General features: G+C 36.3%; 1 protein-coding gene across 1 annotated transcript in view; it reads left to right on the forward strand.

Moving 5' to 3' along the window:
* e (nonribosomal peptide synthetase ebony) overlaps positions 1–14,172 on the forward strand; it is an 82,354-nt gene that overhangs the window by 58,252 nt on the left and 9,930 nt on the right. The window contains exons 6-9 of the mRNA XM_074170831.1: positions 7,466–7,528; positions 8,025–8,235; positions 11,082–11,398; positions 13,657–13,891. Coding sequence (XP_074026932.1) covers positions 7,466–7,528; positions 8,025–8,235; positions 11,082–11,398; positions 13,657–13,891 — 826 coding nt within the window. The remainder of the gene's footprint in view (positions 1–7,465; positions 7,529–8,024; positions 8,236–11,081; positions 11,399–13,656; positions 13,892–14,172) is intronic.

The raw sequence follows: 14,172 nt of genomic DNA on the forward strand, positions 1-14,172 counted from the left end.
GTGTTTGGAACCTTTGGTGTACTAATGAATATAACTGGAGTTGTTTCCCAGCATCAAACCGTTATTTTAACACCTCGACACGTGTTTCAATCACCAAGTGATTATCTTCAAGAGGAAGATCAAACTGTTCATCTTCAAGAAGAAACACGTGTTTAGGTGTTGAAATAACGGCTTGGTGTTGATAAAAAACTCCAGTAATATTAAATATTTGAAGATCAGAAAAAATGTAGCTATCTTTGATGCTCTATCAGCTCCTCCGCATCATAAACTCTCACTTCTTATACATTATCAAACATCTCTCTGAATACACTTCTTGTCCATTCGTAAATGATAACCGAAACAAAATAAAAACTGACGCTATCTTTCTTGATTTAGCCAGTGTGTTTGACACCGCTGGCCAAGATACTTTGATCGAGATACTTGATGATATTGGATTCGATGAGCTATATATGAGCGATATATATATATATATATATATATATATATATATATATATATATATATATATATATATATATATATATATATATATATATATATATATATATATATATATATATATATATATATATATATATATATATATATATATATATATATACATATATTATACATATATAAATTAGGATGTGTGTTCTCATTTACTGCCCTTGAGTATCATATTGAGCTGGAAAAGATTCAGAAGGTCGAATTCCAAATAAACATGGATTCGAAACTCTCTGCAGTTCATTCCAATAAATGTTCAAAATGTCAACTATTCGCTTCCTGACAATAATGAAGTGTGTTTGAAAATGTATTTTCTACATTATGAAATGTTTCTTTGCAAGCACTTTTTTTTCTTCAGTTCGGATATCCAATGTCTGCTATGATATGATTTGAAATCTCTGGCATAACAAATGAAAATAAAAAAGCTGTAAAGAACAATTATATTGAGCAAAAAAACCTGAAATGAAATTACAATAAAATGTAAAATTAGGCAAAAAATTGAAAATTGAATCTTTAAACTAAATAAAATTTAAAAATTAAAATATTTCACGCCAAGTTACTTCATCACGTTTCGATTGTTAGTATCCACAATCGTTTTCGGGTGATGACTGGACTTATTCGTCCGAGAGATGACTATTTATAAGTCATTTGAGTGCTCTCACCTATCCCCTCTTTCCGCTCTCCGTTTGGCGGGCGTTAACCGTTTTCCGCTTTATTATGGATTTCCATGTGTTGTGTATCTCTACGCTAGCATGGCTGAATGCGTCTTTGGATTACATATATGCAGCTTCTTTAAATTTTCTCCTGAACCAGTGTTCCTCCCTGTGAATGATCTCAGCTTGGGACCACTCGAAGTTACGTTGATGGGTCCAAACATGCTCTGCTAATCCTGATTTTCTGGTTTTCCCTCGCTGTCTGTGTTTCTTGTACTCTTTAATGGCCTCTTAGTTCCACCGATGCAGGATTTGCCGCACTCACAAGGTATCCGGTGAACGCACATCTTGGAATCGCATTCTCCGTTCGGTGTTATTATGAGGGTGCTACAGATAGTGTTTCTGGATCTGAAGCAATTTTGATGTTATACTTGGACCCAACTCTTCTTATCCTTTCCAACAATCCTCTGACGTAGGGAAGTGCAAGCACTGGTTGTGGCGGCTTTTCTTCCTTGCTAGTCTCTTGCTGTCTTTTAACCAAAGTCTGTTCTAACATCATCATTTTCATTTATTATCTCAGATATTTCAAATCATATCATATGGAAGTTCGAGCTGATGAAATTCACCATGAAACATTGGCAACCACTTTCAAACCTCTTTTTCTATCGACGAGTTTGAAAGGGTGAGTATCGTACCCTTCATATGTCATGTATCCCTCAAGAACATCTAGAGGCGTCAAATCAGGAAATCTTGTAGGCTCGCCTGAGGAACTACGTCTGCTTGTCTACTGATTAGATTAATTGACAAATCCAAATTAGTTTTCATCAACTGATGCTTCGTTGTAGCAAGATAAGGCTGGTTAGACAATGACTAGCTGACTATCATTCAAACCGGTGGAAAAACAAATGTGCTCCCTCAGAATCACCTGCTAAATTACCTGTTATGATGCTTTCAGATTTCGTATATGTTTCACAACTGCAGTCTATTCCAAAGCTCGTTAGTGCTTTTGAGATATTATCCATATGTCGCTGACAGTTCAATATGGAGGAAAAGAAGGTAAAAGAGAAAAAAATTGAGAAATTTAAGAAGAAATATTGAGTAGTTATTCAGTTTTGAAGTGAGAGTTGGTGATTGTCCCGAACTTATCTCCTTTTATCATATCAAGCTAATGTACTTTTGATATCTTTCTCCGTTTCACAAAGAAGATATTCACACCTGCCATTTTTACGTACGGTATTTGTCGGGGTATTTCACTTTGATCGACTCAAAGTCCTTCCGACAACTTCAGGAATTCGCTTGCAAATTAAATCACTGTTGGAATTTAAGAAAAATGTTAATTTTTTCATTAGATATGTCGTGAATCAGAATGGAAGGCAATTCTAGTTTTCAAATTGACCATACATAGTAAATAATTGCTCTTCTTCCAATTTGTATTTAGTTCTGATTTGTGATTATTTTAAATGTGCAGCAGCGACGAACAAGGATATTTTTATTCGAATACTTTACGAGTATAAGTATATAAACATACAATTTCAATGCAATTTAGGTTGCACGAGTTGCAAATCATTCCCATAGCAAATCAAGAGAATGTGATTTACAGACAACTCACATTATTCACAATTCAGTAACTTCATGCTAGTGTAGAAAGGATCAACTTTTAGTTCACCTCGATAAGTAACTGAATAAAATCAAACAAAATGTTCTGTTCAATAATGATTTTACCAATCGAACAAAACAGCTAAGAATATCGTAGGGTAATTTTTGATGTTTTGATGTTGGGGTCCCTGAAATAAAATTGTTATTTTTCGGTTAGGGTAGAAAGGGGGAATGGCGGTCAGTGGGAAATGCCGGTCAGTTTAAGATATCCATCTTCCCGAAACATCTCATTAAAAATACCAGTGCTTCCATCTAGTATACCTGCAAGTAACCTTATATATATGGCGCAATCGTGCTGGCGCACCTATAGTGAGCGTGCCAGCCATTACTGTGTGTAGAGGTGTATTCTTGTTATAATTCGAAATTTTTAACCAAAGGTAAGTCATTTAATATATTATTCGAATAAAACAGCGATAACCACCAACTATTGCATGCGTATTTATTAATACAATATCTCGGTTTTGAGTTATCATTTGTATTGTCAACTGAAACAAACTTTTGTAGTTTTGGGGTTATGCCAATCATTCGAAGCGGGTAATGGCGGTCAGTGACCGGTATTACCCTATACGAAAATATAGGACAAGTTTTTGACAAACTTTCATATATCTTTATCGCATATAATAATGTAAAAATAGTATCTCATAGTTGCTTTTTGTGCGCAGATGCCCAGGAAGAGACCTAGAACTACAACAAAGGCGTCGTGGATTAAAGCGATCTTAGAAAAAGCTATCGAAGCAGTAGGTGGTGGACTTTCTATTAGAAAAGCTTCCAAAACCTACAACATACCGTTCAGTACCTTGCAAGAACGGATCAAGAAGAATCTTCCTGCTACTGAACCACGTTTAGGAAGACATTCCACTTTCTCACTAGAGGTAGAAAAATCTATGGCTGACAATATAAAAATTCCAGCTGAACTATTTTATGGTTTGACTCCACGCCAAGTTCGTCGTGCAGCCTACGTTTATGCTGAGACAAATAATATAAAGAACCGGTTCAATAGAGCGGCAGGACTTGCTGGAAAAGATTGGCTCTATGAATTTTTAAAAAGAAATCCTTCGATATCTATCCGCCAACCTGAAGCAACCAGCATACATCGCGTGACAGCATTCAACAAGGAAGAGGTTAGCTTATTCTTTAAAAATTTGGAAGATATTATGGAAAAATATCACTTTCCTACTTCCAAAATATATAACATGGATGAAACCGGGGTCACTACCGTGCAAGACCCTGGCACAGTTATTGCGGAAAAAGGACAGAAGAGAGTAGGGTCTGTCACAAGTTATGAAAGAGGAAAAAATATAAGTGTCATTTGTGCAGTGTCCGCTGCAGGGTCCTACATACCACCTATGTTTATTTACCCAAGACAGCGAATGTCACCACAGCTATCGAAAGATGGTCCAATCGAAGCTATTTATCACTGCTCCAAAAATGGTTGGACAAACCAAGAGTTGTTCGTGACATGGCTAATACACTTTGCCAAGTTTGCAAAGCCATCTGCAGACGAGCCAATCCTTATCGTTTTGGATAACCATTATAGCCACGTGTTTTTAGAAGCATACATGTTTTGCCGAGAAAACAATATCGTCATTCTTTCTATTCCGCCCCACACATCTCATAGAATGCAACCGTTAGATGTTGCATTTTATGGCCCTCTAAAAGCTGCTTTTCGGAAGGGATGTGATTTGTTTATGAAAAGCAATGCATTACAGAAAATTACCCCGTATGATGTGGCGTCTCTATTTAACAAAGCCTACTGTGACACAGCTACGATTAAGAAAGGGGTTTCTGGTTTCAAAGCATCAGGAATAATGCCAGTTAACCCTTCAATTTTTGGAGAAGAAGACTTTTTCGCTTCAGACTATTTATTAGCTAACAACACCGATCTTGTCATCAATGATTCCATACCTAACACCTCTAATCAAAATCGAGAAACAGGTGAAGATACTTCTGAACCAGAAACCAGCAACCAACTGCAGAATACCATACCTCCGCCTGAAATGGATAATTCCCTTCCAGGTCCTAGTAATATTTTGACGTCAAGTAAAATTATACTATTTCCCTTGCCACTTCCAACAGCAACAAAAGCTACAAAACGTGTGAAAACCAAACAACACTCCGCCATATTGACAGCAACACCTGGAAAAGAAGAATTAGAAATAAAGGGAAAAAAACGACAAGAAAAAGTAATGAAGGAGAATAAGAGAACTGGCTATAAATCTGGTCAGAAGAAAACAAAGGTTACAAGCCATGAATGTCAAGACAAGACAATCCAAGAATATCAAGGCATCAAAAATTAGTTCAGAATTTTCTTCTTCGGATGAGGAACTTTTGGCTTCAAAAAAGAAAAGGCGTACTGAAAATTTTTGTTACGACAATAATGTTGACGATATTTCTTCAGGAAATGAAGAAGAGATATGTTGCATCTGTAAAAAGTTCGGAAAGAATGAGGTTTGGTATAGATGCAGAAGTTGTGGGCAGTGGGCTCACAAAAATTGTTCCGGTTGTGATTCCCCTGATAAATATGCATGTGATTATTGTGATAAAAAATGGAAGGTTATCAAGCGTCTTGATTTGTAATTTCTTATAATATGAACTGTAATAACTTAAATTAGTTTTGCAAACTTTGAATTGCCTACTTACTTTATAATACATTAGTACTCAATATTTTATTGTTTTATTTTAATTTAAAAGCAAACCTTAGAATAAACCTTATATTTTTTGACTGACTGGCATTACCCCCCCCCCCCTGCTGACCGCCATTACCCGAAAGTCCGGGTAATGGCGGTCAATGAAAGCTTTACTAAAAGGCATAAAAATATAAAAAACTATACAAAGCTTTGTATTTGTATTTTATATACAGAAAGTGAAGTGAATTAGCTATTCAGTAAGTAAATCACTTTGGTCTTTGCTCATATAAGAAATGAGTTATTTCGATTCCTGCTTAAGTGACCGCCATTCCTCCATTCTACCCTAATCTTTATAAGTTTGTTGGGGGTTAAAATGGACACCAGTATGTCTTGTCATAATCACGTCGTTGGAATTGCAAAGGCTGCTTCTCAAAACTTTGGAACATTGTTCCGAACCAGAAAACTGTACACATCTCAGCATATTTTGATGCTTTATAAAGCTCAGATCAGACCATCTTTGGAGTATTGTTCTCATGTATGGAGCTCTACCCTTAAGCATACCCTGAAGCTGCTGGATTCCATTCAGAGAAGAGCCATCCACCTCATTGGCGACACGAACATCACTTGCAACTTTGATAGTCCGGAACATCGAAGAAAGGTTATTGATTTGTCAGTCTTCTATAGATACTTTCACAGGGAGTGTTCAAATGACCTGGCATATTTGATTCCACCAAGAGCGGTACATATCAGAAATATGCGACGAACTGTGGCTACTCATCGTTTTGAAGTTCGACTCAGTACACCTCGAACTTCACTCTTTTAGAACTCTTTCATTTGGAGAACTACATTCATGTGGAATAAACTTCCTAAGAACGTTTTTCCAAATGAATTCAATCTCCAGCGATTCAAATCCAATTTGAATTCAAATCCAATTTGAATCGCTACTTTCGCACAGGCACCGCTTCTGACCCGGTACCAAATTAAACGAAAAAAATGTGTCACAACATTTTTGGAAGTGCTTTCCTGGTTGAGATCCTGGGTACAATCTTGCCACATTCATCTATCATTTGGAAGGTGACTGGTTCTAGAACCGACTTCCAGAATCATGTAAACCTCGTTAATTTTTTGGTCCCACGACTTTCAACTTTTGAAGGTTTGAGGAGGGTGACGAATGGTTAATAAATGAACCCATTTCATGTCAAACCCATGTTTTTCTGACAATGTGGAGTATTTATTGTGCGTTTGATTCTGTTATTTCACATATTGACTATTCAATTAAGAGTGAAAATTCTCATATCTTGTGTACAACTCTATTTTCCAAAACAATTTTTGAAGTACGTCTTCAGAAGTTCAACACCCATAGCTCCATTGAAATATAACTTTGTTATTGTTAATAATTCTAGTAATTGAAAACGTTCATTAGTAGTATTATTAGTTTCAGATGTTTGTCCACTCTCTTTTCGATTACAAGATATTCTCAATAGTTTCGTCTTCAGTATTTTTATCAATTTTTCCAAAATATTTCTTTCTTATCAATTAAAATTAATACACTCCGTGTATTTCTTTGTTGTTATAATTTCTTTGCTATTACCTGAAGAGATTGATTTTCACTAGCTTTGTCCTTGTACCAAAATTATTACAAACACTGTATTCATCCAAAGCGGTATTTCATTCTCACATATAACACCACAATTCAGTTTCAGACATTTCAAGCTACACCAAAGAAAGAAAAGTGCGTCGTCCTTTATTCAAAACTCATCCGCATTTCCTTTATGCTCTCAATTTGTATTCCTCCATACAGTTTGTAAGTGACATCGTTTATAAAATTTATCTATTCAAATTCAAATAAGGGGCGTCATTCAATCATGTGGAATAGACCATTAATCACAGTAAAGTCAATATATCAGAAGTTAGGAATGGCAAGGCAAGCAAAAAATTGAAATGAGAAACTTTATTGCCAAATATGTAGGAAATTCTTATACTCGTAATTTATAACGTAGTGTCACTTTAATCTCATTATCTCTTGATGTGGATTACTTTCAGGTTGAGAGGCTTATCCTAGTTCCAACACTTCTGAAGTCCCTCTTGATGTATCTGAAACTAAAAGTGAGTATACATAAGGAAAAATTATTGGTTTATCAATATTATGATGCACTCAAATTAAAATCACGAAATAGTTTTTACGAAATAGCGACAATGATAAAATGTTTACAAATTAACTTGGTTGTTGAGATCAACTAGTTGTTCTGCCGTGAAAGCTGCAGTAAGAAACAGAGGAGCAGTCTTGTTCAGCGGTTGAAGTCATAACTTAGTTTTGCAAACGATCGCCTTCTGTATTCGTACATTGAGTTTTATGTTGTCGGTCTCCTACATGGCATCTTCGTAAAGGGAGATGACATTACTTTCATTTTATCAGCCTAGCACTATTGATGAAACCTGAGGTGAGTCGAAACAGCGAAGTCTGGTGTTCTTTCACAAATGCTCTCTTCTTGACCCGAGTTCTAACCAACTCACCTCATTTTATTTTCTTGTAATTTATTTAATTCATAATGTATTCGACGAATTCTTTTTGTTTCAAACTCGGAAAAAATTGCATTTTCAGGGCGAGAAATCTACATTGAGGAACTTGAAGACGTGGATATGTTCTGGAGAAATCTTGACAGTGTCTCTAGCAGAAGAATTCTATAGATGGTTTTCTGATAAAGACCATCAACTCTGTAATTTTTATGGAAGCACGGAAATAATGGGAGATGTAACTTACTTTGTTGTTCCTGGACTACAAGAACTGAAACATATGGACAAAATACCGATAGGTAAATATCTTATGGATATTCCTGAGTGCAAGCTTCCAATGAATGTTCAAGTTATTATTACCTAAGTAAAAGTATATGAGATAATAATATTTTTTTTCAAAATACTTTTTGAGGTATAGTTGGGTAATGTGCAGTTTTTGAAAATGATGGAAAACAGCAGTATCGTTTTTCATAACAATTACATGCTGCCTGAAGTTTCCAGAGACATATTTTCATGTCGAATGTACTAGAAACTTGTATACGAGCGCATCGATCTCTCCTCTCGTCTTCCAGGGATTAAGAGCTCGGCGTCGGCTACATGCAACGTGCATTGGACGACCTCGAATGCTGGTACCTGGATTGGAAGATCCGAGTGAACCCGAACTCAGGCGATAACCATGGGAAGATTGCTATCTTCTCCGGCCAGAAAAGTGAGAATCTCTGGAAGGGAGATTGACTGGCAAGCGCGGGTAAATTACGTCGCCCTTCTAATAGACCGTAGGCTAACTTGGAACCCGCACATCATGTGGGTTAAGTCAAAGATCGAGGGTCGGATAGCTAGTCTGTACCCTCTGATCAATAGAAAATCAAAAATGAGTCTAGAGAACAAAATTACCATCTACAATACGATGTTCAAGCCTGTCATCATGTATGCTTCCGGCGTCTGGGGACAAGCGGCTACGTATAATATCTCCATTCTGGAGAGATTGCAAAATAAGTTAATGAGGAAATTGTGAATGCTCCTTGGTTCATGCGGAATGGAGCCATCCACAGAGATTAGCAGCTGCCTTCCATTCAGCAGTCCATTTAGTCGAGAAATAAGCGAGTTTTTGATAACGCGGAAACCCACGAAAATCCGTTAGTTAGGGAAGCTATAGATTATGCTATAGACGACCCCTCTCGATAAAGAAGGCCCCGACACTCTGTCGAATGAGGCCCTCATGTCCTCCGTTAACGGACGAATAAATTTTTCATCCATCCCACCCCAGCCAAGTAGGGGTACCCCGTGAAGGGCGGTACTGATGTCTGAGGACCTCAGTCATGAAACCATTTGTCCTTCTTCGACAAAAATCCGCTAAAAGGGTAAGGGAGCTGGGCTCCAACCCGAATGAAATGAAGACGCTTGGTCGGTCGGTGAGCGCATCGATATGCTAGCGGTTCACGGTGTCGAGAATAGCAGCGATAGGAAACAAAAAATAAGTGCAATACTTGAAAAGAGTAATTGAAGTGTGGAGTGTTATGTTATATTTTCAGTAATTCAATGAAGTTGGTAAAGATCGCCCCTTATTATGAAGCTATATTCATTTACAACCATTGGTGATAGGTATGGGATAGATAAAATTATTCTGATGAGAGAGAACTGGGCTGGATTCAGTGGTCGTGACTAAAAGAGCAATTAATTACGACGAAATGGCGGCAAAGGCAACTACCTTTGAGTACTTCAAATCACAGCAAAAAAAAGGGAAAATTGATGTAGGAAAAGAGAAGGAAAATTGATGAAGAAAAAATGGAAGGGAAAGAAATGAAAGAACGGGAACGAAAAAAAAATGTGTGAGTAGTAGAATAAGAAAGAGGCCAGAAAAACAAAGATGGAAGGAAATGATAAATAATAGTAAGAATGAGATAGCAGAAGATTCAGTGATCGTGACTAAAAGAGCAAGTAATTACGACGAAATGGTGGCAAAGGCAAATACCATTGAGTACTTGAAATCACAGCAAGAAAAAAGGGAAAATTGATATAGAAAGAGAGAAGGAAAAATTGATGATGAAAAAATGGAAGGAAAAGGAATGATAGAACGAGAACGAAAAAAATGAGGAAATAGAAAAATAAGAAAGTGGCCAGAAAATATAAAGATGGAAAGAAATTGAATATAATAGTAAGAATAAGATAGAAGATTCAGTGATCTTGACTAAAAGAGCAAATCATTACAATGAAATGGCGGCAAAGGAAAATATCATTGAGTACTTGAAAAAATGGAAGGAAAAGAAATGAAACAACGACATCGAGAAAAAAATGAGGAAGTTGAAGAATAAGAAAGAGTCCAGAAAATCATTAAGATGTTAGGAGATGAAAAATAATAGTTAGAAAGTATTAGAAAGGTGGAGAAAATAAAATAGGCAAGAACAGGAAAGGAAAAGAAAAACGTCGAGAATAACACGGAATGCAAATGAATTAGAAACATAAAGAGAAGAGTAGTTAGCTAGAGCATTAAGGAAGAAATGAATTGTAAGAACGCAATGAATAGGTAGAAATAAGAGAGATGAAGATAAAAGAAGAGAGAGAATAAGAACCGAGATGAAAATGGAAAAAAAAGGCGGGATGCTAAAGTATTTTCAACAGCACAGATCGAGAATACCAATGGCATATCAAAAGTAAAACAAAACAAACCTGATGGGATTAGACATGAAGTCAAGAACGTCTGGTATAAAATGCAGACATGCGGACTATTGCAGATTATTGCTGCCTTCTGGAAAGTAATCAAAATCAGTTTTCAACACATAGATTGACTTTGCTTTAGAGTTACTCAGTTTAGTTTCATATGCAAAAATCAATTTTAACTGCCTTGTTGCTGGCTGGAGAGATATTAAGAATAATTCTCACCGCCGGATATCCCAGCTACAAGAAGTCTGGCTAGCCTTCGAGTTATAGAGAAAGTTCCAATATCAGGTATTACATCGTTTTCAGTGTAACAATAACATATAAATTTAGTCATAGCGACATACCGACCAAACATATTTTCAGCAATCAGTGCACATAGTTCCTTTGAACTGATGTACCTCTGTCACAGTTTCATATCTCTCCTGGTTTATTACTACCCCGATACTTATATAGATCATTATCAAACTGTTTGAATTCCCTTCTCTAGGTAGTCCAGTGGACAACACAATCGTCTACCTTCTAGATAATGAGTTTCGACCTGTGAAATCCGGTGATATAGGAGAATTGTTTGTTTCTGGATCCAACCTAGCTGCTGGTTACGTAAACGGAAGAGATCCTGAAAAATTTTTAAAAAATCAATTAACCATCGACCTAACATACGCGAGACTTTATCGCACGGGAGATTTCGCCCGATTGGAAAAAGGGGTGCTATTTTATGAAGGAAGAACGGATTCACAAGTGAAAATCAGAGGCCACAGGGTAGATATGATGGAGGTGGAAAAAGCTGTCAGTTCCATAGATGGAGTAAGTTGATAACTGTCGAAATTTCTAATGAATTTAAACTTCTTTTCATGAGAAGGAAAATAATAATCAGTTACCTCCCTCATGATTTGGAACAATTGTCTCATTTTCAATGTTTTACAAAGTTGTTCCGTTATTTCATCATTGTCATACTATACAAAATATCCTGTGTCATCTCCCGCTTTCCTGCAAATCGTAGACCAAAAATATTTATTTTTTTCTCCCTATTAGCCTGGAAAAAGACCATCATAACATTTTGCTCTCTTACCACTGATTGTTCTGCATCTTTATCATAAGTCAAGTACTCTTTGAAACATGACACAGCCTCTGTGTACACTAACTGATAAAATCAACTGTAAATTTCCATTATATAGAATACGCAAAAAAAAACTTCAATGTGAGATTTCCACTTGACAATGTACAAAATCAAGATACGCGTTTCGCTATGCAGTAGAATCTTCAGGCGACACAATATTGACGCTAATAATATAAGGCGTCAGTAGTGTGACGCCTGGAGATGCTATTGTGAAGCGCGGTTTTGCGAATTCTTGTGGAAATCTAACATTCAAGTGTTTTTTTTTTCAATACATTTTAATGAATTTCCATCAAGTATCTGTTAGTTCTATCATACCGTTATATAGGATTTCACAAACACCGCCACACCTGAGGAAGTTATTGTATTTTGAACATTTACAAAAAATCGTATCGGTTAGGTTAAATTAGGTCCAAAGTGAGTGGGTCTATTCGACCCTTCACCGCAACCCGCAAGGGTTTATTGTGGCTCACACCCATTCACACTCGACCAAATAAACCCAGCTTCTTAACGGAGCCGATTACTTTGTATGGTGAGTGGTCTTTCAGGTCAGATGATAAGAGTACGGCTCTGTCGAACTCTAAAAACCTGATTCGGTCCCCAGCGGGACAGGCACAAAGTATATACTCTGCTGTTTCATCGTTTATGAGGTAGTCGGATAGTCAAGTTGCAACATTTCCACCTTGATACCCGCGACAACCTTTCCATATGAGGCTTTTTTCACGTCAGCTACACCTGACGATGCCTTAGATTCAACCGTGCAGGGCTTTTCGCCTATGCTTTTGGTGAATCATCACTTGATCGCAAACGTTTGCTAACCTACTCATGGGGGGTTTGTTCCTCCACCTGAGGCAGATTCTGCATACGCCGCTCAATAATTTGGAGCAAGGCGGTTTCATAAGGTACCCTGTTCTTGAGGAGACGACTCAGTCGTTTCCTGGCTGCACCACCAAACCTTTTTTTAGGTTCAGTTATTAGATCAGGAGTTAAAGAGCCAGTTTTATCCAACATCTTCTGTAGTCAGTCAACTTTTACAAAGATTATATCCTCTCATGGAACGACGAGACATCAAAATCTGTCTTGAAAATTGAGGTTAAATGTTCCAAGTGATCGTACAGATTTTTATATTTATTATATATGATGAATTACTCCTCCTATCGTTATCCTTTGTAATAAGGTAAACTGTACCTATTTATCTCACTGAATCAATGCCTAACCTAACAAAAAAAAAAAAAAGATGAATTCTCATTTGAAATCATGTTTGTCAATATCATTGACAAACAACCATTTACTTTCGGAACTATGGGTATACCTTTTTATTTCTCCTTGCCAACCTCGAGAAATAATCGTATAAAATTCATAAATGGCATTCTTGATCCTCGCGAATTATTGAAAAACTCCCAATGCCTGGATTGTAACAGCTTAAATTAGTTACAGTATCAAAGCCGCCGTTGACAATTAAATTAAACCTGAATTCTTTCTACTTCAAAACCACAGTTTTTTGTTCTTTCTGCCGTCAAATTTCACATAAAATCACAATAAATGTATTCGGTATCTGAAGGAAAATTGGTTGGACACCAGGATCAATTTTTTCTTGAAAAAACAATTGCTTTTTCTTCAGAAAAATTATAGGATCACTAAACTAGTTAACTTTATCCAGTAAGCTGACGACACCACCTTGATATGAAGGCAGATACCATGGCAGATAGAAAATATCTTTCCTGGTTTCAAACAAACATACTATAAAGATATGGGAACAAAAAACAAATTTATATTTTTCATTGAGTTTTTATAATGCAGGAGAAAACAGTGTCGTTTCAGATCACAACTAGTTCATGAACATTACTTATATAATACAATTTTTTTTAGTTTATGTATACAAAGCCCTCATCAACTAATCATCATAATTTCTTGCTATTTTTTTAAATAAAATAATTTATGGTTTCAGGTAGAAAAAGCGATAGTTCTCTGCTATAAACCTGGAGATATTGATCAAGCTCTATTGGCTTTTGTGAAGTCCAACAATTTGCAGAATGAGCGCGGAATCGAGAATGCGATCAAAGAGAAACTGACATCGTACATGGTTCCTCAAGTGATTCTAATCGAGAAAGTCCCTCTTCTCGTCAACGGAAAAATTGATCGGCAAACCTTGTTGAAATACTATGAGAATACAAACAATAATGGTGAGTTCATTAATCTGATTGGAAATATTAAATTTGTAAATTGAAAAATTGAGAAAAATCTACGATTCAACCACTGCATCAATCGACATTGGACATAAAACCATTAATCTTGCTATAAATTGATGGATATAGCCGTTACTACGTGGTAGGAAACCATAATGGAGAGAAGAGAATTGAAACCTTCTATGTTTTTTACCACTTTTATTTGTAACTAACGTTACTGCAGTTTCGTCCTTTAAGGACATTTTCAAACTTCTATATTGAAATTTAATGTATAAGTT

This window comes from Leptinotarsa decemlineata, unplaced genomic scaffold (assembly GCF_025532065.1).
Source record: "Leptinotarsa decemlineata unplaced genomic scaffold, Ldec_3_MD MMD2_tig00000008_RagTag_RagTag, whole genome shotgun sequence".
NCBI lineage: Eukaryota > Metazoa > Arthropoda > Insecta > Coleoptera > Chrysomelidae > Leptinotarsa > Leptinotarsa decemlineata.